The sequence below is a fragment of the Micromesistius poutassou genome (assembly GCF_964030765.1).
Source record: "Micromesistius poutassou genome assembly, chromosome: 7".
Lineage (NCBI taxonomy): Eukaryota > Metazoa > Chordata > Actinopteri > Gadiformes > Gadidae > Micromesistius > Micromesistius poutassou.
The window spans coordinates 19,204,681-19,228,868 of record NC_140277.1 but is presented as its reverse complement, the minus strand read 5'-3'; the positions used below and the strand labels follow the sequence as shown (position 1 = coordinate 19,228,868).

Here is a 24,188-nt window from a genome sequence, read left to right as displayed (position 1 = left end):
AGACCATGAAGTCAGACGAGGAGGCCAACAGCGTGAGTCCACACTGCCCCCTCAGCCACACGTCTCCAGGACTGTCAGGACACAAGTGTTACAACATGGAAATCTGTTTCATTCATTCAAGTCATTTTGAAATGTTGCACCAGAGTGCAGCACTAAGCGGTGGAGGTCACGTGAGTGGAGGTGACGGGGAGTAAATTTGTTCACGCTTCCGGCTGCGCGCACTTTGCTTGAGGTATGTAAATGGGCAGGACAGAGGACCAAACTAACTAAATTGGGTGTGCATCAATGTAAAGATGACTGCATAGATGCTATTGGTTTTCAACTTTACAACCCGCTGAAAACACCTGGCAAGCTTCCAACAAAAAAATCTGGAAATCATGGAAAAGAAACAAAATAAGTTGTCAAAGAAATTGAGTACTGCACTGCATCCTATGTCGTCCTAGATGCCATTTTCGGGAACCTGACAAGTACTGATGCTCTTCGATCAACGCAGAGTAGATACTGTTATAGCGTTAGACTGGAGCACTAAGGTATCGGACAGTGATCCCTAATGTGTACAATTCTAACCGAACCGAGGATTAACCAGAAGCTCCTTACTGACCAGAGGGGTCGTATATCCACATGGCTCAGTCAGTGGTCTTGTATGTGCGGCGGCACGGCCCTTGTTGTTGACCCCGAGTCCCCCAACCCCTCCAGGCGGCCGAGGAGTGGAAGTTCGTTGCCATGGTGCTGGACCACATCCTCCTGTGCGTGTTCATGGCCGTGTGCATCATCGGAACGCTGGGGGTGTTCGCCGGACGGCTCATCGAGCTCAACACGCTGTAGCGAGGACGGCTGCTCTGAAGGACGGCGGTGCAAACTGCAGACGGAGCGCAACACACAGAGAAGGACTCCGGAGTGTGTAGTTCACCTTTTCATAACACACTTTTTTTTTTTTGTGTATGACGCAGTTCATTTAGCTGATTAATAATTCCAGGTCATAAAGACCCAAACATATATCCAAAGACTAAGCTAAGACAAGCGAAGCATTTGGCGGACCGGGTAAGACACACCAATACGTCTTCCCATATGGATGATATGACATGTATATCTACTTCATTAAGCACCAGCACTAAGTCATATTACTTAGTGTTATTCTGGCATATCATATGATTCAATGATTGGATTGTTTTCTACTTGTTTACACATTGTTGACACATTGAGGCATGGCTTAGATTGAGTTTCCCGGCCTATAAAAATCTATAAAAAACATGAATGGGTGGAACTATAGAGTCTGTTAAATCCCCATGTGTCTGTACCCTGTGTATGTCCTGTTTGTATGCAGCGCATAAAAAAAGTATATATGTACTGTACTGTATAAAAATAAGTTTCAATAAATAAAGTAATGTGTAAATCACATAGTATGTGCTTCCCTTCAGATTGATGGCCTGATCACCACCAGAGGCCCCTCGGGCCCTCAAGACGACACCATTACAAAACGCACATCCCCACCAGGGATACAGCATTAACCAATAACAAAATCATGACACTATATCAATTGCAATGTTTACAAAGTTTATTAGGTGGCAAACAGTTAATCCAGAATTGGCAAAAATACTGAACCTGCAAAAGCAGTCATATGCTTGAAAACCTAATTCAACAGACATGGCAATTGAGAGCTTATAAAGCAATGATGTGACATTGAATTGAACCAGCATTTTAATAAATAATTAGTCCAACATTGCCATCAGGGTTAATCAACTGTGATCTGCTTTACATTAGCGCTACGATAATATACAATGTAAACACATATCATAGCAGCCAAGGCACACGGAGGGACTGCAAAAGGTGCCAACCAAAACAACCAGAACAACACTGGCTAATCTGAAATAATATATCTAAAACAGTGTCTGTTACAACGTTAAAAAGTGATGCTAGCTAACAAACACTGTACAAGGTGTCACCCAACAGCACTGGTTTCACACTCTCTACATACAGGACTGCTGGGTGCATATAGCCTAGAGTAAATGGTACCTTCAGTAAAATCATCTAGAGCAGCTAGAATAGGACTCATTTCTAAATAAATTAAATTAAAATGTCAGAAATTGTCTGAAAAGATTGTACAAGTAGGATAAAGAACAGCTGGCTTCTGAAGGCCTAAACTGACTAGTTTGGATAAAGCAGATTAATTAGCTCAAAGGAAACCCCTAAAACAACTTATTTCAGATGAAAGGTAGTTATGGGAGTTAGACAGTGGATATGGATGATCTTAGTGCCTATCGCCAAATACACGCACAAAGTTTTTAAAATGTAGGATAAGATGTACATATGGATTAATGGTATATTATGTTGACAAGACAATAACAGGATCCTACATTCTGATTATGGGAGAAATAAATAGACAAGAAATTACCGGCACACATTTTAGTATTCAGTCAATGTGTTGTGCGTGTTCATTTCTATGAGTCACACAGGAATAAGTCCAAACTAGTGGTGTTCACCTCTCTGATGGAATCAGTTGAACCTGACCACCTGGTTAACAGAGGGTGCTGGTGTTCACCTCTCTGAATCAGTTGAACCTGACCACCTGGTTAACAGAGGGTGCTGGTGTTCACCTCTCTGAATCAGTTGAACCTGACCACCTGGTTAACAGAGGGTGCTGGTGTTCACCTCTCTGAATCAGTTGAACCTGACCACCTGGTTAACAGAGGGTGCTGGTGTTCACCTCTCTGAATCAGTTGAACCTGACCACCTGGTTAACAGAGGGTGAGGGTGTTCACCTCTCTGAATCAGTTGAACCTGACCACCTGGTTAACAGAGGGTGAGGGTGTTCACCTCTCTGAATCAGTTGAACCTGACCACCTGGTTAACAGAGGCTGTTGGTGTTCACCTCTCTGAATCAGTTGAACCTGACCACCTGGTTAACAGAGGCTGTTGGAGTTCACCTCTCTGAATCAGTTGAACCTGACCACCTGGTTAACAGAGGCTGTTGGAGTTCACCTCTCTGAATCAGTTGAACCTGACCACCTGGTTAACAGAGGCTGTTGCGGGAGCCAGTCTTTGGTAGACGGATGGAGACCGTTCTAGTCGTGACTCCTAGCTCATAAAACAATATCCTCCTTATGGTCACATCATAAGTATCGCCCCCCCACTATATAAATATAGTGTTTAAGATCCAAATTAAAAGTGAGACAATGATTACAATAATTATACTTTTCAGTTACTTTAAATTATCGTTAAGGCAAGCCCATGCTATAGTCAACAAATCAAATAACTTAAAACTCATCAGAAATCAGAACAATGTTCCAGAATTTGCTACATATTCTAACCATTTCTCTACTACTACTAATAGCATAAATACAATAAATAATTCATAATATTTAAGTGTGTGGTGCCCCAATGGCAGCCCTTACTAGTTCCTTCTTCAAACCCCAAATAGGCGTTAATTATCCAAAAAGAAATCCAATCAGATAATGACTTCAGGCCTGGTTCACACGTTTACGGTAATGAAACATGGTAGTAGTTCTCTGTGTTTAAAGTGACTGAAAACAAAGCTTTGAAAAAGTCTGCCATGTAGTCTTATATTGTTGTTTCACTCATAATGCATGTGCCAAAAACATACAAACAATGGTAGAATATAGTTGTGTTTAGTTGAATCCCATGGTAGCATGTCCTTCATCATGTGTTGGACTGGCCCCTCTGAGACAGGCTCCTCAGTTCTTATGGCTGGAAGGAGAGATTCTCTAGAAGCAATCCATTTAAAAACAGAGGGGGAAATAACTTTGTGAGAATGTGTCGATAAGGCCTCAATTTGTAAGGGAAATAGAGTCGCACTATTGGAGGCGAAAATACATCATAGACTGACGTTATACATATGGCCAATCAAATCCTTGTTTCCTATAGTAGGCTATGTGCATTCTATATTTTGATCAAGTCTAAGATATATTAAACCACTTTCTGATTGGCAGAAACCATCGTAACCTAAACCATAGTCACCACAGCTTCTTGGCCGAATCCCTAGTAGCCATCTAGATATGTGCCATGAAGAACTTAAATGGCATCTGTTATTTGAGGAGAAGTCTGTAGCCAACAAGAAGCCAATGATTCACTTAGAGCATTCTGAGGCCATGGAGACATTCTGACCAGCAAACTACTGGAGACGGAGGCTTTCTAATAAAGAAACTGAACATGGCTGGATAGAACTAAAGGGAACTAAAGACTATTAGCATTACCCACAGTTAGGTCATCATCAACGCCTCAACAGATTGCCTTTCCCCACCTGGGAGAAGAGGGGTTCATCCTCAGGTTCTCACTGCAGATCTGACGCTTGTACTTCTGCTTCTTGGCCGGAGGAGGCACAAGGAGCCTCCTCCGGTCCAGCTTCTTCCATTGGTTCTTCAGTACGCTGTGCCTCCTCCTCCTCCTCCTCCTCTTTCTGCTGCAGGGACTCCTCTGATTGGCTGTTGTCCACCACCTGCCTGCCAGACTCCTCCTCTTCCCCTACCTCCCTCTCGTCTGGGGCGAGACAGAAAGGCAGAGAGGTGAAGAAACAAACGAGAAGCAGAGGATGGGATCGCGGGAACAGGAGAAAATGAGATTGATGAAGAGACGGAAACAAGAGCATCAACTGAATTATAGACTCCTTAAAGATGAACCAAACACAAATAAACCAGTGTCCAGGGCAAGCACCAATCTAACCTACGAAAATCAGGATTACGGATGCCAGGAATACCCAAAATCTGAATGGGACACACGTTCTTGAACTCGAAGAGTACTGCTTTTGGTGACACTTTGTGGTGACAAAAGCCTGCCATAGTTTCTATCGATGTACACATATCAAAAGTCAGTTGAATCTGTATTATATAGTCTATGTTTAATAGCTTGACACAGCCTGCAACTTCGCTGTCTTGCCTGTGTAGATCGGAGGGGTATATTCTGCCTTCATCAAGGAGCCGGCCTTCTCGGTTCATTGGAGTAGGCAGGACCACGCAGGGAGTGTGGACTTATTTAGAATAATTTGCATAATCCGACATCTGAGTGTAGGCTACAAACGCGGTTAACTATTTACAAGTGCAAAAACACCAACATATTCCTTAGAGATCGCACCATCTTTCCCGGTCTTCATTAAATGCGACTGCGCCAGGATGATTTTTTTTGTGTTTGATTTGGCTTTAATAACGCAGAGTCAAATAAGTTCATTCGGACATGAGGCGATCAAAAGATGGAATTTGAATGTGAATCTGTTAACATTGATCCGGTTAAAGGGAAAAGCAGAAGATTAAACAGCTGATGGAGGCTCTGCATCCCAAAGAGAGGGACACGCATCCATTGAACTCCCCGCATTCCACCCCAGGTGCTGCTCTGACAGAAAACACCCCACGCTGGCACATTCAAACCCCCATGGGTTATAAATAGTCACACACACACCGTCCATGTTAGACACATCAACAGTCACACACCAAGGACAGCAACACTGAAATCATTGCGACCCCACGGACGAATAGTCCTGCCAGGTAAGGAGCCGTAGGACTGACGGACCCCTGACTGAGTCCACAGACACAAGGAGGGCTAAGGTACACACTATGGTCCGCCTGTGGGGTTCACCTCAGCCACCAGGGGGCCAACTGAGTTATAATAGAGATGAACCCCAGGGGGAGGGGGGGTCTAAACAACATGGCGATGCTGAGGCTTTAAGACGATAAAGAGTTACGGGGATGTAAAGATATGCCTTCAGCTGTGCTTTCAGCTAAATGATGTGTTCAACTCGTTAAGAGCGTGTTTGGATTTAATGCCCTAAATAGGCAGATTGACCATCAGTTCTTCGTAGCATTGTAGAAATATCCTAATTCCTCAACCAACCATCTACCATAGATCAGGAATAATAACAAATTAAATGTTTGTACATCTCTCTCCTACCGCAGAATTTACCCGACGACTTTGACCTGACAAACGCTCTGTTCAGTTATAACTCTCTCCTACCTTTGACCTGACGACCTTTGACCTGACGACCTAGGCTCTGTTCAGTTATAACTCTCTCCTACCTTTGACCTGACGACCTTTGACCTTTGACCTGACGACCTAGGCTCTGTTCAGTTATAACTCTCTCCTACCGCAGCATTGACCTTTGACCTGACGACCTTTGACCTGACGACCTAGGCTCTGTTCAGTTATAACTCTCTCCTACCGCAGCATTGACCTTTGACCTGACGACCTAGGCTCTGTTCAGCTATAACTCTCTCCTACCGCAGCATTGACCTTTGACCTGACAACCTTTGACCTGACGACCTAGGCTCTGTTCAGTTATAACTCTCTCCTACCGCAGCATTGACCTTTGACCTAGGCTCTGTTCAGTTTGGCTCTCCCCTACCGCAGCATTGACCTGACGACCTTTGACCTGACAACCTAGGCTCTGTTCAGTTATAAAAACATACTGCTTCCATGTTGGTCTGTGGACTCACAGCTTTTTGTTATACTAAGCACTAAATGCCATTCAGACAGTAGAATCTCTCCAGATGTTGCCCCAGATTGACCCAGGGAAAGAGACGGTGTGTTAGTGTGCTTTAGGGGCCATCTATAACGTTACTTCTTCTACAGCAGAGCAGGACTCCACAGGGTGTGGGGGGGGGGGAATTAGCTTCAGCAATTGAGATTGAATGAAAATCAGACAAAGCAGGGGAGAAGAGAAGGAGATGAGAGAGGAGATAGGAGAGCGGGGAACCTGGGTTCTGCAAGGGCTGTGCCAGAGGGTGCTCTGGGTGCTGCTGGCTCTGGATAAAGCTGTGGACAGAGGTCCATGGAGTCGGGGCACTAGCTAGAGGCAGAATCACACCATTAAAGGCTGAGCTTAAAGGTTCAGCAATGATGATGCTTACACCGCCACTTGTACTTCCCCATTACATGTATATACTTCTTAGATACGTGGGTCATTCCAAATCCATTCCAAAACACAACGATTACTTTAATGTCTCTTAAAGCTAGGGTAGGCTATTTTTTTTCAGATTTCGAATTTGCCCCGTATGTCATCATAAGGGGCAAGGTTACCTCCCCTTTCTCTGCTTGGCCCGCCCAGAGAATTTGGCCCGCCAATGAGACAATGAGCTACGACCGTGCGAGTGCCACATGTGTGTGTGAATACACACACTGTAACTCTAACTTTATTTGAATAACCATTCTGCTGTTGGTGTTATGGCGCATAACATGCAACACAATAACGCAAGCTTGTGTAAAGCTCCCATTTGGTGAAAAGACTAGACTGCGTCGGGTTCTCTGACATCTCTGGCACTTCCACAACGAAGACCAGATTGAACCGCGAGGAGAAAGGGATTGTTGCCCGGGATTGTCTCCCACCGGAGCCCCGCCACCAGGGCAGCGGCGCCAGGGCAACAATCCCTTTCTCCTCCATGTCGCGGTTCAATCTGGACTTCAGGGAGTCAAAGCCAAAGTTCCTTTCCCCTCAATTCCTTCTCAACCATGGCCGAGATAACCCCCACTACGGGTCTTGTTGTGGATGTACCAGAGACGTCAGAGAACCCGACGCAGTCGTTTGAGATTCATAATATCATCTGGAGGCGCACACAGCTTTTGGCTGTGATAATATATATTATATCTATATAGAATATGATATTATTTAGATATAGAGTTCCAGGACTCCCGCCGGAGCACCCGGAGTGTTCTAGAATATTTACAGAACACGGCCAAAAGCTGTGTGCGCCTCCGGATGATATTATGAATCCGAGCCATTGCGATCCAGCCACTGTAAACCCGAGTGCATGGTACCGTGGCCGCAAGCTGCTCAGGGCCACACCCCCACCCTCCAGCTCTCCTCCTCATTAGCATTTAAAGCTACAGACACAGATACAGAAAGCTCATTGTGGGACTGGCGCGTAGTGGCTGTAATTCTGCACCAAGGCTGAATTTCTGGAATGAGTCTTCAAATACTGTATTAGGGTCCACTAACACCTATATAAAAGCATTCATAAAGTAGCATGCCATGTCTCTTCATCTCGCCAGCAATCAATACATCAACAAATCAGGTAACTGTGGCTGTCGCAGGCCGGTAGTGACGCTTGAGAGAGGCCGGTAGTAACACCTGAGACAGGCCTGTAGTAACACCTGAGACAGGCCTGTAGTAACACCTGAGACAGGCCTGTAGTAACGCCTGAGACAGGCCTGTAGTAACACCTGAGACAGGCCTGTAGTAACACCTGAGACAGGCCTGTAGTAACACCTGAGACAGGCCTGTAGTAACACCTGAGACAGGCCTGTAGTAACACCTGAGACAGGCCTGTAGTAACACCTGAGACAGGCCTGTAGTAACACCTGAGACAGGCCTGTAGTAACACCTGAGACAGGCCTGTAGTAACACCTGAGACAGGCCTGTAGTAACACCTGAGACAGGCCTGTAGTAACACCTGTAGTAACACCTGAGACAGGCCTGTGGTAACACCTATAGTAACACCTGAGACAGGCCTGTAGTAACACCTGAGACAGGCCTGTAGTAACACCTGAGACAGGCCTGTAGTAACGCCTGAGACAGGCCTGTAGTAACACCTGAGACAGGCCTGTAGTAACACCTGAGACAGGCCTGTAGTAACGCCTGAGACAGGCCTGTAGTAACACCTGAGACAGGCCTGTAGTAACACCTGAGACAGGCCTGTAGTAACACCTGAGACAGGCCTGTAGTAACGCCTGAGAGAGGCCTGTAGTAACACCTGTAGTAACACCTGAGAGAGGCCTGTAGTGATGCCTATAGTAACGCCTATATTAACGCCTGAGGCTTATTACATGATATCATTGAATTGGTTCAGAGTACGTTAGTGTAGCTAACCATGAGCATGGACAGAACCAGGTTATTGTATAATAATGTGCACATTCCACCTCAAATGTGCTCATAAATACTAAAACAGTCCAATTCTCTGTATATGCATTGTATGGACTAAATACAAATGTATTCATCAAGTTCTGCAGTGGGGGGGGTTAAGAATAGAGGAGAAAGAAGCAAACCCAGCAAACAGGTGCAGACAGCAGAGCTATACATCACTACATCTCTACTCGTGCTTTGACGGAACATGTTAAAGAAGATCTAAAATGTCGCATCCGTTATTAAATGTTATAATTGTACAACTAATGAAAGCCTCTACCTCCTTGATCATCGTATTCACAATAGTGATGAGCAGTATAAAATGACTAATCAATCTCGGGTGTGGCAAAACAGGTGCTCTTTGAAGCCTAAGTGAAGCGGCCTGCTGTGGGTCCACTCGTCAGTACCTCCAGACGGGGCGGCGCTCTCCTCTGTTTCCGAGCCGGGATGAGGCGCCGGCCCTGGGGTCGGGGACTCGGCCCTCAGCCTCCTCTCGAAGCTGAACTCTGGCAGCCTGGGGGCCTGGGGCCGCGTCTTGCGGGCCGGGTTCATGAAGTAACAGTACGCACAGCGGAAAGCTGAACGAGGAGGAGGAGGAACAAGACAACAACAGAGCAAAAGATCAGCGCTGTCACACATGTCCACTCCAGAGCTGACCCACGGATTAACGGTGTGTTTGAATGGTATGATATGTAACATTTCCTTGATGAAAACTTTCAATTTCTTTATTTTCTTAACCCGTAGCTTTATTCAAGGTGCGGTCCGTTACATTTGGTGAGGTCGCATGTGAATGTTCGATTCCCTTTGCCCCCCTACATCCGAGGAAACCTGAAAAACCGTAATCCAGAGCTGATTTGTTCCTTTGATCATATGGATCTAGCTGCCATGTGCTGGTGTGCCCAGTGGCTCATGCCAGCCACCGAGTCGAGTTACCATCCAGACTTACCTTGGGCAGCTCCTTTTTTATTTACATTTCGTTTTACCCACAGAGATTTCCTGAACAGAATCAATGCAGAACTCACGAATCAGGATTACAGATGCCAGAAATGCCCAAAACCTGAATGGGATACACGTTCTGGAAGGAGATGAGTACTGCTTTTGGTGACGCTTTGTGGTGACAAAAGCCTGCCATAGTTTCTATCAATGTACACATATCAAAAGTCAGTTGAACCTGAATTATACAGGTTTAATCACTTAAACCTGTATTATATAGTCTATGTTAACTCCTGTATTATAAAGAAAAAGAAAACTATTTTCTTCTGCTCCGGCTCCGTTATTATTATATCCTAATTATGGGCGTGCATGCGTACTTGCGTACCAGTTAAGTGCACCCCTGATTATACAGTCTCTGTTAACTCAGTTTAACCTGTATTATACACTCTGTTAATTCAGTTTAACCTGTATTATATAGTCTCTGTTAACTCAGTTTAACCTGTATTATACACTCTGTTAATTCAGTTTAACCTGTATTATATAGTCTCTGTTAACTCAGTTTAACCTGTATTATACACTCTGTTAATTCAGTTTAACCTGTATTATATAGTCTCTGTTAACTCAGTTTAACCTGTATTATACACTCTGTTAATTCAGTTTAACCTGTATTATACACTCTGTTAATTCAGTTTAACCTGTATTATATAGTCTCTGTTAATTCAGTTTAACCTGTATTATACACTCTGTTAATTCAGTTTAACCTGTATTATATAGTCTATGTTAATTCAGTTTAACCTGTATTATACACTCTGTTAATTCAGTTTAACCTGTATTATACACTCTGTTAATTCAGTTTAACCTGTATTATATAGTCTATGTTAATTCAGTTTAACCTGTATTATACACTCTGTTAATTCAGTTTAACCTGTATTATACACTCTGTTAATTCAGTTTAACCTGTATTATATAGTCTATGTTAATTCAGTTTAACCTGTATTATACACTCTGTTAATTCAGTTTAACCTGTATTATATAGTCTATGTTAATTCAGTTTAACCTGTATTATACACTCTGTTAACTCAGTTTAACCTGTATTATACACTCTGTTAATTCAGTTTAACCTGTATTATATAGTCTCTGTTAACTCAGTTTAACCTGTATTATACACTCTGTTAATTCAGTTTAACCTGTATTATATAGTCTCTGTTAACTCAGTTTAACCTGTATTATACACTCTGTTAATTCAGTTTAACCTGTATTATACACTCTGTTAATTCAGTTTAACCTGTATTATATAGTCTCTGTTAATTCAGTTTAACCTGTATTATACACTCTGTTAATTCAGTTTAACCTGTATTATATAGTCTATGTTAATTCAGTTTAACCTGTATTATACACTCTGTTAATTCAGTTTAACCTGTATTATACACTCTGTTAATTCAGTTTAACCTGTATTATATAGTCTATGTTAATTCAGTTTAACCTGTATTATACACTCTGTTAATTCAGTTTAACCTGTATTATACACTCTGTTAATTCAGTTTAACCTGTATTATATAGTCTATGTTAATTCAGTTTAACCTGTATTATACACTCTGTTAATTCAGTTTAACCTGTATTATATAGTCTATGTTAATTCAGTTTAACCTGTATTATACACTCTGTTAATTCAGTTTAACCTGTATTATACAGTCTCTGTTAAATCAATTAAACTGTATCATATAGTCTATGTATAACCAGTTAAAATTACATTTTATAGTCCATGTGCTTACGGGCCACGCAGTTTTTTTATCTGCCTGTAACTTGTAAAGACTTAGCATGTGGGGTGGTGGTTAGCATACTATTCTGTGGGAAACACAGTAATGGGTATGGTAACGTCATACAGTTACATTCATTATGATTGTCTTACCCATTGACCACAGCACTAGAAGACCCCACACAACATTATCTACAGCTGTTAACACAGCTTTAATACATTAACTCATCCGTGAACACGAGTTCTGCTCTCACAGAGGGCAGACGTCTTTTCTTATCATTTTGATTGAGACCCCTAGCAGCAGAAACAATATAGTTTACCTTTAACGACTAAGTAGCCATGGCTTAATGGCATGCATAAATAATATAAACCATGTCAATATCCTTCATTCATGACCATGCATGGATCACATGAGAAATAAAGCGGAACGTGTCTGTGTATTGAGATAGTACCATGAGTAAACAATGCATTTTGTTACCTATATATTCAAACTCCTCTTTCAGAGCCATCCCGTTGTGAGAAAAACACTGCTGGCAGATGAGAGCATATCTAGAAACACACAAAGACAATGGGTCAGGATCATTTAAACCATCCTGCGCTCATTCATCTCTCTTAACGTCACTGGATTGGAACATGTTTCTTCAGAGGGAATCTTCTCAGACGTCCCCGAGTATCAGTGGGTTTCAAAAAAAAAAAAAAGGCAACCACATGAGTCCATTACCGAGCTGGTACCCTGCCTGGTTGATTGTACATTGAAGCAGCGTTGCTCACCTGTTCTGGGGGCCGTCCCCCACCAGGTACTCTATGACGCGGTCCACTGCCCCCCGCTCTCTGGGCAGCACGGGCCTGGCTAGCGGGGGCCCGGGAGGGTGCATGCCTGGGGAAGGCAGGGTCATCCACACACAAACACACTCTTAGATTCTTACAAATCTCCATTTCCACACTTGGTTCTTCTTGAGTCCTATGGCTACTACCACCTGCAGTTGTTTTATGTGGTTTAGCAGCACAACACCAAATTTGATTGTGTGCCTTGATTGTTCTTAGCTTCAGTCCCTTTGCATAAAACTATTTGCTAAGTAAGGTAAATGTTGACATATTCTGTACTGTTCTGTGTTTTTTTAAATGACACAAGCTAGCCTTCTCGGTGGATAGCCGGACTGGAAGCCTACCTTCACCGGGGATGGGAGAGCAGGGCGTTCGGTGTATGGCCCCCAGGTGGACAGGGGTTGACAGAGCAGATCTCTCAGGGGGACCCCCTGGAGCTGAGAGAGGGACCAGGGAGGAAACACAGACATGATGGACCTTCTACGTTACTCTTCTGTGGTAAGACGGCTCATATTCACAGAGGAAAACCTAAAGTAACATAACCTACTAAAACTCACCCATATTCACAAACAAGACCAAAGGAGCCACAGAGAGGGGGGGGGGGGGGGCGGGGAGAGAGTACATTGAGAACGTTGAGAGTCAGAGATGGCTCATGTGGCCACGGTCGGGGTGTTTAGGATTGGAGTTGGGTCAGTTGGGGCGGGTGAACTGACTGGTGCTAATGGTATTGGGTTCCCCTGTATCTGAACCACCAGAACTAGACCCTGGGGGTGACCCTCAGGGTCAGGGGGTTCTAAGGGAACAGGGTTCTCCATGTTTAACGCCACAGAGTGGCTCTGTGGCAGCCAGGGACAGCCGTGTGGTGTTGTGGATTTTGGTCCAGGAATGGCCGCCGAGACAGGATCGCTTTTAACTCACTTTATTTGGTTAAGGTTATTGGTCTATTGTCTATCGTCTATGAAACAAAAGGAGAGGGATCGTAAATAACACGCGCGGAGCGTCTCAAAGCTTAGCATTCAGGATACGCCGCCGAGAGATTCTGATCTCCAGATGGCGGAGTCCGAGTTAAATAAGAAGGTAGAGGTGGGCGTGTTCTGTGGCTTTAAAAGCCCGCCCCCTTTCATCTAAGTATGATGATGTATGATGCCTGGTTGTGCAGCAGTCTTAAGGCTTATGTTATGTTTACTCAGTATTGTGGCTATGGGAGAATATTATGGCTGAAATATGTTACAGTGGTAAACTGTCCCCATGGGGAACATCACGGCATGGGAACCTAACCCTGACCCTGACCCTACGAGGACAGGGTGGGCGCACAATTCTTTACCTTGCCAAACACAAAACTTTCCTTCTCTGTGACATCGTGTACCCGTGTGGGCACTCCCTTACCCATCGCTGTGGCGCCTGGGGTCATTGGAGGGCGTACCCCGGGGGGCGGGGTCATCATCACCATACCAGCCGGGCCCGCCATCGGGATGGGCCTCATGGCCACGCCCCTCTGACGAATCTCTGAGGGGGGGGGGGGGGGGGGGGGGGGGCAGCAAAGCCTCGTCAGCAGTACCAAGACAAACCGATTCAGATTCAGGATTTAAAGCAGGGGTCTCAAACTCGTGCCCCGCGGGCCAAATGCAGCCCGCTACCTCATTTTATGTGGCCCGCGATAGCTTCAAATGAATTTGAAAATCTTCAAAAAAAAAAATCTTTATTAAAAAGGTCCCATGACATGCCACCAGGTGTGGTGTGGTTATTTTCATCGTACATTTCATACACTTACACACACAATTCCTTGTTTCAGTTTAACAGAATTCCCACATTTCCTTCGAGTTTAATATCGTTTTGGTAAGTCCTGTATTCAGATCAGGACTTGCAGGGTGACAGGGGAAAGCTGTGTGATTTCTTGGTGTTCCTTAAAGACATGGAGTTGGACAGTGCAATGCCTCAGCTTTACAAGCTGTTCTTAATAGTGGCAAGAATTGGAGCTACATCTGCAGGTGTTTGTGTGTGTGTGAAAGTAGCTTCTCCTGTTTAAAGCGGCTCAAGTCCTACACCCGTTACACAATGGACCAAGGCCGTTTAAGCAGCCTAGCTCTGCTGGCCATTGAGAGGACACTGGTCAAGTCACTGGAAAAGACAGCTAGTTGGTATGACAGAGCTTGAAAAGGAACAGAGAGCAGAATTTACATAAATAAATTGACAATTTATATGATGTAGGCCAGCAGCAGCCGCCACTGGTAAATGTATGTACAAGTATGCAATTTATATTTGTACACTTGAATAAATAATAGTCAAATGCAGAGTTATTTAACAGTATCTTAAGAAATAGTTAAATTATATAGTCTTACAGTTGCAACTGGCCCTTTGAGGGCAACCATAATGTTTATGTGGCCCGGGGTGAAATTGAGTTTGAGACCCCTGATTTAAAGCCTCTAGTCAGAGGGAAAGGCCTCCTGGCTCCTGCCGTGTTGAGGCAGTTCACTTTGTTAGTGATACGCACACCGGGGTCATTCTAAATGTCATTGGTCTGATATATATAGGGTTCTACCTTCCTATTGGCTCTACTGTGTGGACACACACTTCTACTGTCCTATTGGTTCTATCTTCCTATTGGTTCTACTGTCCTATTGGTTCTATCTTCCTATTGGTTATACCTTCCTATTGGCTCTACTGTGTGGACACACACTTCTACTGTCCTATTGGTTCTACCTTCCTATTGGTTCTACTGTGTGGACACACACTTCTACTGTCCTATTGGTTCTACCTTCCTATTGGTTCTACTGTGTGGACACACACTTCTACTGTCCTATTGGTTCTATCTTCCTATTGGTTCTACTGTGTGGATCACGGCTCTACCTTCCTATTGGTTCTACTGTGTGGATCACGGCTCTACCTTCCTATTGGTTCTACTGTGTGGATCACGGCTCTACCTTCCTATTGGTTCTACTGTGTGGATCACGGCTCTACCTTCCTATTGGTTCTACTGTGTGGATCACGGCTCTACCTTCCTATTGGTTCTACTGTGTGGATCACGGCTCTACCTTCCTATTGGTTCTACTGTGTGGATCACGGCTCTACCTTCCTATTGGTTCTACTGTGTGGATCACGGCTCTACCTTCCTATTGGTTCTACTGTGTGGATCACGGCTCTACCTTCCTATTGGTTCTACTGTGTGGATCACGGCTCTACCTTCCTATTGGTTCTACCTTCCTATTGGTTCTACCTTCCTATTGGTTCTACTGTGTGGATCACGGCTCTACCTTCCTATTGGATCACGGTTCTACCTTCCTATTGGTTCTACTGTGTGGATCACGGCTCTACCTTCCTATTGGTTCTACTGTGTGGATCACGGCTCTACCTTCCTATTGGTTCTACTGTGTGGATCACGGTTCTACCTTCCTATTGGTTCTACTGTGTGGATCACGGCTCTACCTTCCTATTGGTTCTACTGTGTGGATCACGGCTCTACCTTCCTATTGGTTCTACTGTGTGGATCACGGCTCTACCTTCCTATTGGTTCTACTGTGTGGATCACGGCTCTACCTTCCTATTGGATCACGGTTCTACCTTCCTATTGGTTCTACTGTGTGGATCACGGCTCTACCTTCCTATTGGTTCTACTGTGTGGATCACGGCTCTACCTTCCTATTGGTTCTACTGTGTGGATCACGGCTCTACCTTCCTATTGGTTCTACCTTCCTATTGGTTCTACCTTCCTATTGGTTCTACCTTCCTATTGGTTCTACCTTCCTATTGGTTCTACCTTCCTATTGGTTCTACTGTGTGGATCACGGCTCTACCTTCCTATTGGTTCTACTGTGTGGATCACGGCTCTACCTTCCTATTGGTTCTACTGTGTGGATCACGGCTCTACCTTCCTATTGGTTCTACTGTGTGGATCACGGCTCTACCTTCCTATTGGTTCTACTGTGTGGATCACGGCTCTACCTTCCTATTGGTTCTACTGTGTGGATCACGGCTCTACCTTGTCCTGGTCGTGGAGTCATCTGGGGACGCACTGGAGTGGACTCCAACTCCTACAAAAACATATGAAAAACATCTACGATCAAGTGTTCAACATGTGTTTCAATTCCCTTATGCCCGCCTGCGACCATGCTGCGATGCCAGAGATACAAGAGACACCAGTACAACACAATACCAAATCTACCCCATCCGGTAGGGGTTGTTTGAGTATTTCTCGCGGCGCACGCGTTAACATAAAGGGTGGTCCTGCTGAACTCCATTCTGAGTGGGTGCTGCATGAACCTATGAATGTAGGGGTTTAAATAGAACACAACACTGGGCTCACCGCTTTCTTCTTGGCCTCTGGGTCAAAGCGTTCTAGGATGAGCTTGGCATTCTTGTAGGTCTCTGTTTCCATCACTTCCTCCAGCTGAAAACAAAAAGCTTTAGCTCCACCTCAAGCTAGACATTTGAGTTCTGAGTTGAAATAGATACGATGTTATCATCTCCCTCATTAAAACACTGCTAGTGCATCATGCATGTTACGGTTTGTTACTAAATGACTACAGCCCCTTCATCTGGCTGTTGGGACTGCATTTCACACATTATTTAGAAAGAAAACAACAACACGGTACCCCATGCACACAGAACAACCCAACTAGCACCCGTTCACAAGCTCTGATTAGGCACTCATATACTTACAATCTTTCTTTTGGACACCTTCAAATCTTCTAATTTATCATCTAAAAGTAGAAACAGAAACAATGTGACAAAGTATCTCACCACTGGTCAGATGGGAACTCCAGACCTGCCTCAGTAATGGCTAGGACAGCGTGGCACGTTTACATAAGGTGTAGTATTGTAGCCATGCACATGCAGACCATGAAGTCTGCCGTCAGCAGCGCTTGCGAGGTATATTTACATTGAACTGAAATTGCAACACAACATGGAACCAAAACATAGAACAAAGAAGAAACCAAAAAACACACATAAACCGACAGCCGTGGAGAGATGCTTACTGTTTCGTTCTGTGCGTTTGGAAAAGAGATACACCAGCAGTTTCCTTGAGAACCACACCCTGAGGGAGAATGATGGACACAACAGATGAGAGAAGGTATAAAAGCAGGGTAAACACAGGAGTAAACATTAAATATTGGTATTGGTATTAAACATACCATTGTGGTATGTTGGTAGCTACAGCAACACCCTTGATATAACAGTACTGTACATGTAAGAGGTATAGTATATATTAATGAAAAGACAAAGATAAATCAATGTTAGAAACTTATGCCATGCAATGCAACCAATGTGAAATGAGTCCATATGGCGCTAAGAGCAGAAAGCTAACCATATTTAGTTAAAAATTGAACATTAACATTATCCCTAGATGCCGACCGAAGATATATAAATGCAAGTCTAGGCAACTTGATTGTAAAATCCATTTCATAGGAACCTATGTGATGCTGCATACTCACAGCACAGGGACCATGAAGAAGGGCAGGGCCATGGCGATCCTCTGGATCCATGGCTCAGGGAGGTAGAGCCAGTAGACGACCAGGCAGGTCAACAGGTACAGCACCGAGGAGTAGAGGAGGAGCCTGCCCACCCACAGCTGGGGAGGGACAACACAGGACTGTCATTCACGTATTGATGGACACTGGGTGAGAAATGCAAAGGCTCCACTTCTGCCACTGCCGATATTGACTACTGAGTCCAAAACTGTTAACCAGCAATCTATAGTGATGGTTTCAATCCGTTAAGTTTACCAAGTAGTATCGCCTTGTTGACAGTCTTTCTTACTCTTACTCTTTCTTAAGGGTTGTTTGTTTCAGACCATTCCAAGCATCCACTCTTAACCATATACACGTCGTAGGTCTGTCAACTACACTAAATGACCATCCATTTAGTTATAAAAAAATTACATAATGTTAGCTCAATGATGGCTTATATTATGGCTCTGCTTCATTCCATGTGTCCTTCGAGACCTTTACAGACAACAGGTTATACACAAGGACAAGACCTTTACAGAGGATACAGGCTATATACAAGGACAAGACCTTTACAGAGGATACAGGCTATATACAAGGACAAGACCTTTACAGAGGATACAGGCTATATACAAGGACAAGACCTTTACAGACAACAGGTTATACACAAGGACAAGACCTTTACAGAGGATACAGGCTATATACAAGGACAAGACCTTTACAGAGGATACAGGCTATATACAAGGACAAGACCTTTACAGAGGATACAGGCTATATACAAGGACAAGACCTTTACAGAGGATACAGGCTATATACAAGGACAAGACCTTTACAGAGGATACAGGCTATATACAAGGACAAGACCTTTTCTGAGCAGAAGGCTAAAGAGCCTATAGGTTGATAAACCATGTTGAGGCCACCAACATGCTCACAGTATCATACACTGTAGCCCACAAGATCGCTCAAGCTAAAAGTTCCATACTACTGGCAAAACATGGTTACGCCCTGTGCACCACAAGACAATTTGGGAATAATTTGGGGAGGAAAAGCCCAAAAAGTTATCAACCATCCCCATTTCAAATGACGGTGTTAAACACGTTTCTCATCAATGCCAGAGGATACAACGACACAGTGCTCTGAGCGCCTTCGAGGTAATCACCTTGCTACCCAATTGAAAAAAGTCCACAGACATAGCTAAGAGGTCCCACGTACTGGCACACATTTTGTTTGGTAAAGAGCTTAAGGTGACAACAAAGTCGAAAAAGGTATGACAACGGCAATCATTAAGTCCAATTATTATTAAGTCCAATGGACTCAATGGATGTGACAACTGCTTTGGTGGATGTGACAACTGCTTTGGTGTTTGCAGACAGAGCCCCAGCTGTGACAGTAGTTCAGAGCATGAAGTCTGTCACTCCCTGCGCCACCTCAACGCACGTGTTCTGAGACAAGCCACCAAGGACCTTGATCCCCGGTCTCAATTAAGCTATGAGCAATATACTGCTGTTCAAAGTCCCAATAATGGAACTGGTGTGAACTTTGTTAAGGCATGGGCCACAAACTCTGGCCGATCCACTGTGTGAGGAGATCGGCTCCTGGCATCGTTCCCAGCCCATGCACACTGAAGGGAGAGGGCTAACCAGGGGGACAATGTTGCTGCGCCTCTTCAGGCCTCGGAGAGATTTCTCTCAAACATATGTCCAGAACAGTCTGTGTTCCTCATCACTGATACATGGTTGGCTCAGCCGAGCTATCTTTGCAGACACATTTGAGGAAATCTCAAGCACAAACACAGCATGCACACAGTGCACAGTGGAGGCATTCAAGTATGGCTAATAATGTGTACAATGTCTAATAATAATACTCAAGCCTCAAGGTGCCTTCACACGCAAATGTTCTACCCCTGCTCGCGCAAACCGCAAACTTTGCTCGTTTAGTGATTCGGCATGAAGCGAAACTGTTCCCATCAGTTTTGCTTCTTGCTGAATCACTAAACGAGCAAAGCTTACGGTTTGCGAGTTCAAATATTTCAACTCGAGGGAATGACAAATTTGCATCGTGTGCGAGAGTAGAATCCCACAAAAGTGGCTTGAATCAGGTCTTATTGAATCTAGTTTTCTGGAAGAACTGTTCCAGATCTCTTCTGACTCCAGAAGTCTTAGAGCAGTCATCAGACCCAGGGCAGTGATGTTGCTACAATAGAATGGTTGCTTTGTAAGAAGTGAACCAGTGGAGTTGTAGAAGTCCCTGTGGATAAGTTCTTGCTCTGGGAGCCTACCTTCAGCAGCCGTTGGTTCTTGGTTCGGAATTCCTCTCGGTCTTTGATCTCCTACAAAATAAATAAGAAGCCCAGTCTCAATACACTTGTTAAGTGACAGAAAGTGAGATTTGCGAGTCAGGAAAGTTGTATGAACTGATGTTAATGGATTTGGTCGGTTAAGACCCCAGGTAAATTGCTGACATTGTCCATGTCATCTGGATAGTGTTTCATAGCTCCGGTAGCTGTGTCTTTGGTTTGTCTGCATAAGCGGATACAAACTGCCTTGGCTAGGTGGCATTCTCCAATAGTGGCCACACACTAAAAGTTAGGTATTCAGTGTTTCCCATACATAGACCAATGTGTGGCGCAGCGCCACACATTGAACAACGAGCGCCACAAATTGATTCCGCTGTTCTTATTTTTAACACGATTTTTAAGTTTAACTCTGCCAGCCCGTAATCACGCCCCCCCCCCCGCCCCCCCGTCAACAACTCCGGCCGGTATTCGCGCACCCCCCCCAAATACCAATTGTATTTGTACTGATATTATTAATATATTATTGATTTTTTTTTTTTTCAATTCAAACGCTTGTATCTCATCTGATTGCAAAAAAGTTTAGAAATTTCTCAAACATGTATATGTATCACAGTCACTGCTTATGGCTGAGCTGATTCTAGCATGGCAACAGGCTATCCTCGCTGGTTTTAAAATGAACAATTCAATGGCCCTTGGTTATTGCAGGCTGTCAGACCACAAGTCTGTCTTGATCTATACACAGAGAGTGGATGAGGTTTAGACTATTTCATACTTTTGTATAATATTTACAATCATTTTTTTGGATGACGGCGACGTAGTTAAGGCGGCAGGCGTGTGTTGCGTAGGCGGCCGCCTAAGCTGTATAGTGCTGTGGGAAACCCTGATGGAGGCAAGTGTAGAAGGGTGTTTTTTATTAACTGATGAAACGCAGCGCGAGAGAACTGAACATGAATTGTGCAGCGAGCGAGTCTATTAATCTCGGTTGGTTGAAGCAATATTCACAGATGGACCCAAAATTAACAACAATCCCCTTGACCAGGAAATGTAATATTCAAGAACGCTGACTGCGCACCCTCAGCGGGTCTCTTCGTCTCTAAGCATGGGAACTCAATTGGAGGTCAATTGATCGACAAACTCCCGATATCAGACTTGTTTAAACCACAAGTTGAACGCAACATAGTCAATGTTAACAATCAACCACAAAGGAAAGATAGATACTCAATGATATAACAAAATATAAATTAACAATCATTATGCTGCCAATGCCAATTTACGGATAGCAAGAAAGAGGATACTGGAGAGAGAGAGTGAAAGCATCATCACAAAGGTTTCATGTGTTGGCAGTAAACACAACACATGTTGGTATCTTCCAGTTGGCTACTGGCTGGTTGATCCTCAACATTATTTATTTCGGCAGCATCTTTCATTCCTTGAACAGCTGTCAACGGTTTAAAAGTGTACATGTAGTAATATGCATGGGGTGTAAAATGTGATCATAGAGAGCAAGGATATTTATGATCACATATATTATTACATATAGTAATAATTTCACAATGGCGTTTTGGTCGTTGTTGAAACCAGTTTACTTACTGGATAATGAGATATGCAATTCAATTATACAATTTCTGTTGAGAACAGTTTTTTTTGAGTGTCAAAAGAGTGTGTTTGTACCTTATCCAAGTTTTCCAGTTTTTCAACTGTGGTTGGCTTTGTCTGAACAGAAGATAGAGAAAAAAACAGGAATGTGGCATATAGAGAGATAGATCTTTGATGTTGGGAACATCAAATCATTTTGAGATTACTCAATTTGCATGTTACACAACATATACATTTACACATATTCAGTATGAATAATAAATCAGACCTGAAATTACACGTTATTTGAAACAACCAAGATTGAATAGAAAGACCGTATTTATTGTACAGTGGAAACCTCCAATCCTTTATTTACCAGTTAAACACATACTGAACACAAGCACGCATGACTATTTTCCCCTACTGCTGTTTCTTTCTCTCCCTCATTACTCCCAATCCCGTCTCTGTATATCTCACTTCCCAGCGGTGCTCAGAATAGAAGCTGGCTTCATTCCAGATAAGGTTAAGAGGTTTAATTTCTCCTCTAACAGAGCACAACATGTGAACTGCTCACAATACAATGTAGAATGTATCCATGCAGGCCCAAACTATTCCTTACCTTCCACCTGGATATGACAGCCCCCATATCTGCAGGTCTGCCGTTTCCTCTGAGCTCTTTATGATATAAAGAGTTTTGGTTACATAAATAACATTAAATTAAATGGCTTTATCATACAAGTCATTGCATTTTTCTTTTATCTCAGAACATATTTAACTCAGTCATTTAACAGTCATACCATTAAATTAAATGGCATATAGTATGCATATCATTGGATGTCATTTTGATGTCTATTTTGCCCAGGTTTTGAAGCAGGATATATGATGAAATTACATTAGTAAACAATAATAATACCTGCCCACATGACGTGAGACAGATTCTACAATAATGACCGTGCGTTTATTAAATCCTTATCACACTCATCTCAATAGCAGTTCATGTAGTTGAATGTATTACTTTAAGTTAAAAAGAAAGCAGTGTTTCCCATACATAGACCAATGTGTGGCGCAGCGCCACAGATTCAACAACGAGCGCCACAAATTAATTCCGCTTTTACCAACCCTCCCCACCCCCCCTCCCCCCCGTTAACAATCCCGTCCGCCCGCAATCCAACACAACAATCCCGTCCGCCCGCAATCCAACAACCCCGCCCCCGTCAACAATTCCACCCGCGGACCCTGTTATAAAGTAAGCATTATAAAATTCTACAGAATCTCACTCCGGCCAAAAACCAAAAGTTGCCAACCCTGCAGGGGGGCACCACACATTGCTACCTGGTCCTACCTGGTCTGTGGTAAACACTGAAATGTTATTGGATATTCTACAGATATTCATGCTCTGGTTTACAGTGAATTGACCAAATACACCATCATCCCAACAGCAGAATACAGAGGCCCCTTAACAACAACAACAGCCTAACTAAACACTTCCATATGTCTGCATATCTGTGTATATGTGTATATGTGTACAGTGGTGAGACTAGGGGGGATTATGGGGACTAGGGGCACTAGGGGGGACTAGAGGGGACTAGAGGGGACTAGAGGGACTAGGGGGACTAGAGGGACTAGAGGGACCCGAGGGACTAGGGGCACTAGGGGGGATTATGGGGACTAGGGGCACTAGGGGGACTAGAGGGGACCCGAGGGACTAGAGGGGACTAGGGGGACTAGGGGGACTAGGGGGACTAGAGGGACTAGAGGGGACTAGGGGGACTAGAGGGACTAGAGGGGACTAGAGGGGACAAGGGGGACTAGAGGGACTAGAGGGGACCCGAGGGACTAGGGGGACTAGAGGGGACTAGAGGGGACTAGGGGGACTAGAGGGGACAAGGGGGGACTAGAGGGACTAGGGGGGACAAGGGGGACTAGGGGGACTAGAGGGGACTAGGGGGGACAAGGGGGGACTATATGGAACTAGGGGGACTAGAGGGACTAGGGGGACTAGGGGGGAATATGGGGACTAGAGGGACTAGGGAGACTAGAGGGGACAAGGGGGACTAGGGGGACTATATGGAACTAGGGGGACTGGTAGGACTAGGTGGCGGATTCAAGACAGCGCCTTAAACGGGACTAAGGTAAACCCTTGAGCAGGACTTGGCGGCATGGGTGGAATTGCAGGCTGCTGCTTCAATAACTTCTTCTAGAGAATATAACGTAGAGGTACTTACATTAGTGACCCCGGTCCGGACGGCCTGACGGTCCACAGCTACTGACAGCTTCAGCTAGCAGCGGGGACGCAGCGGTGACGTCAGGATACTTCCGGTTCCAACGTGGGTTTTCTCTTCCAAATACTGTATACATAAAGTATATATAGTATATACAGTAAGTAGAATGGCGCATTGGGGAGATTAAGAAAGACCGAAGATAAATATTTATGAAAAATATAAAATATATATATATTCGTCACAATGTTTTGTCGGTAACGTGACGTCTACAACGCGTTGACGTCGTATCCAGGCGCCACGG

General features: G+C 44.1%; 2 protein-coding genes across 6 annotated transcripts in view; one reads left to right on the top strand and one right to left on the bottom strand.

Moving 5' to 3' along the window:
• The window catches only part of LOC311350633 (acetylcholine receptor subunit alpha-like), a gene marked incomplete at both ends in the record, with an annotated part of 10,873 nt that extends 10,048 nt beyond the window's left edge, over window positions 1–825 (top strand). The window contains 2 exons of the mRNA XM_084470697.1: window positions 1–32; window positions 697–825. Coding sequence (XP_084326823.1) covers window positions 1–32; window positions 697–825 — 161 coding nt within the window. The remainder of the gene's footprint in view (window positions 33–696) is intronic.
• A 725-nt stretch (window positions 826–1,550) lies between these two features.
• On the bottom strand, window positions 1,551–23,965 carry lnpk (lunapark, ER junction formation factor). 5 transcript variants are annotated; one of them, XM_084471014.1, is made up of 17 exons: window positions 23,891–23,965; window positions 22,285–22,340; window positions 21,762–21,803; window positions 20,073–20,123; window positions 17,783–17,919; window positions 17,327–17,385; window positions 17,010–17,050; window positions 16,654–16,737; window positions 16,330–16,381; window positions 13,740–13,859; window positions 12,698–12,790; window positions 12,300–12,405; window positions 12,007–12,077; window positions 9,247–9,417; window positions 6,698–6,790; window positions 4,259–4,494; window positions 1,551–3,722 (listed from the first exon to the last, which is right to left on the bottom strand). In XM_084471014.1, exons 2-16 carry the CDS (start codon window positions 22,309–22,311, stop codon window positions 4,289–4,291), a joined length of 1,353 nt encoding a protein of 450 aa, XP_084327140.1. In that variant the 5' UTR covers window positions 22,312–22,340; window positions 23,891–23,965; the 3' UTR covers window positions 1,551–3,722; window positions 4,259–4,288. The 5 variants fall into 5 exon arrangements, 2 of the variants coding, with proteins under 2 accessions (XP_084327140.1, XP_084327141.1); XR_014636702.1 differs by lacking the exon at window positions 1,551–3,722 and adding an exon at window positions 6,050–6,308 and having other exon boundaries at window positions 4,354–5,921; window positions 6,359–6,790; XM_084471015.1 differs by lacking the exon at window positions 6,698–6,790.
• Window positions 23,966–24,188: the final 223 nt, after the last annotated feature.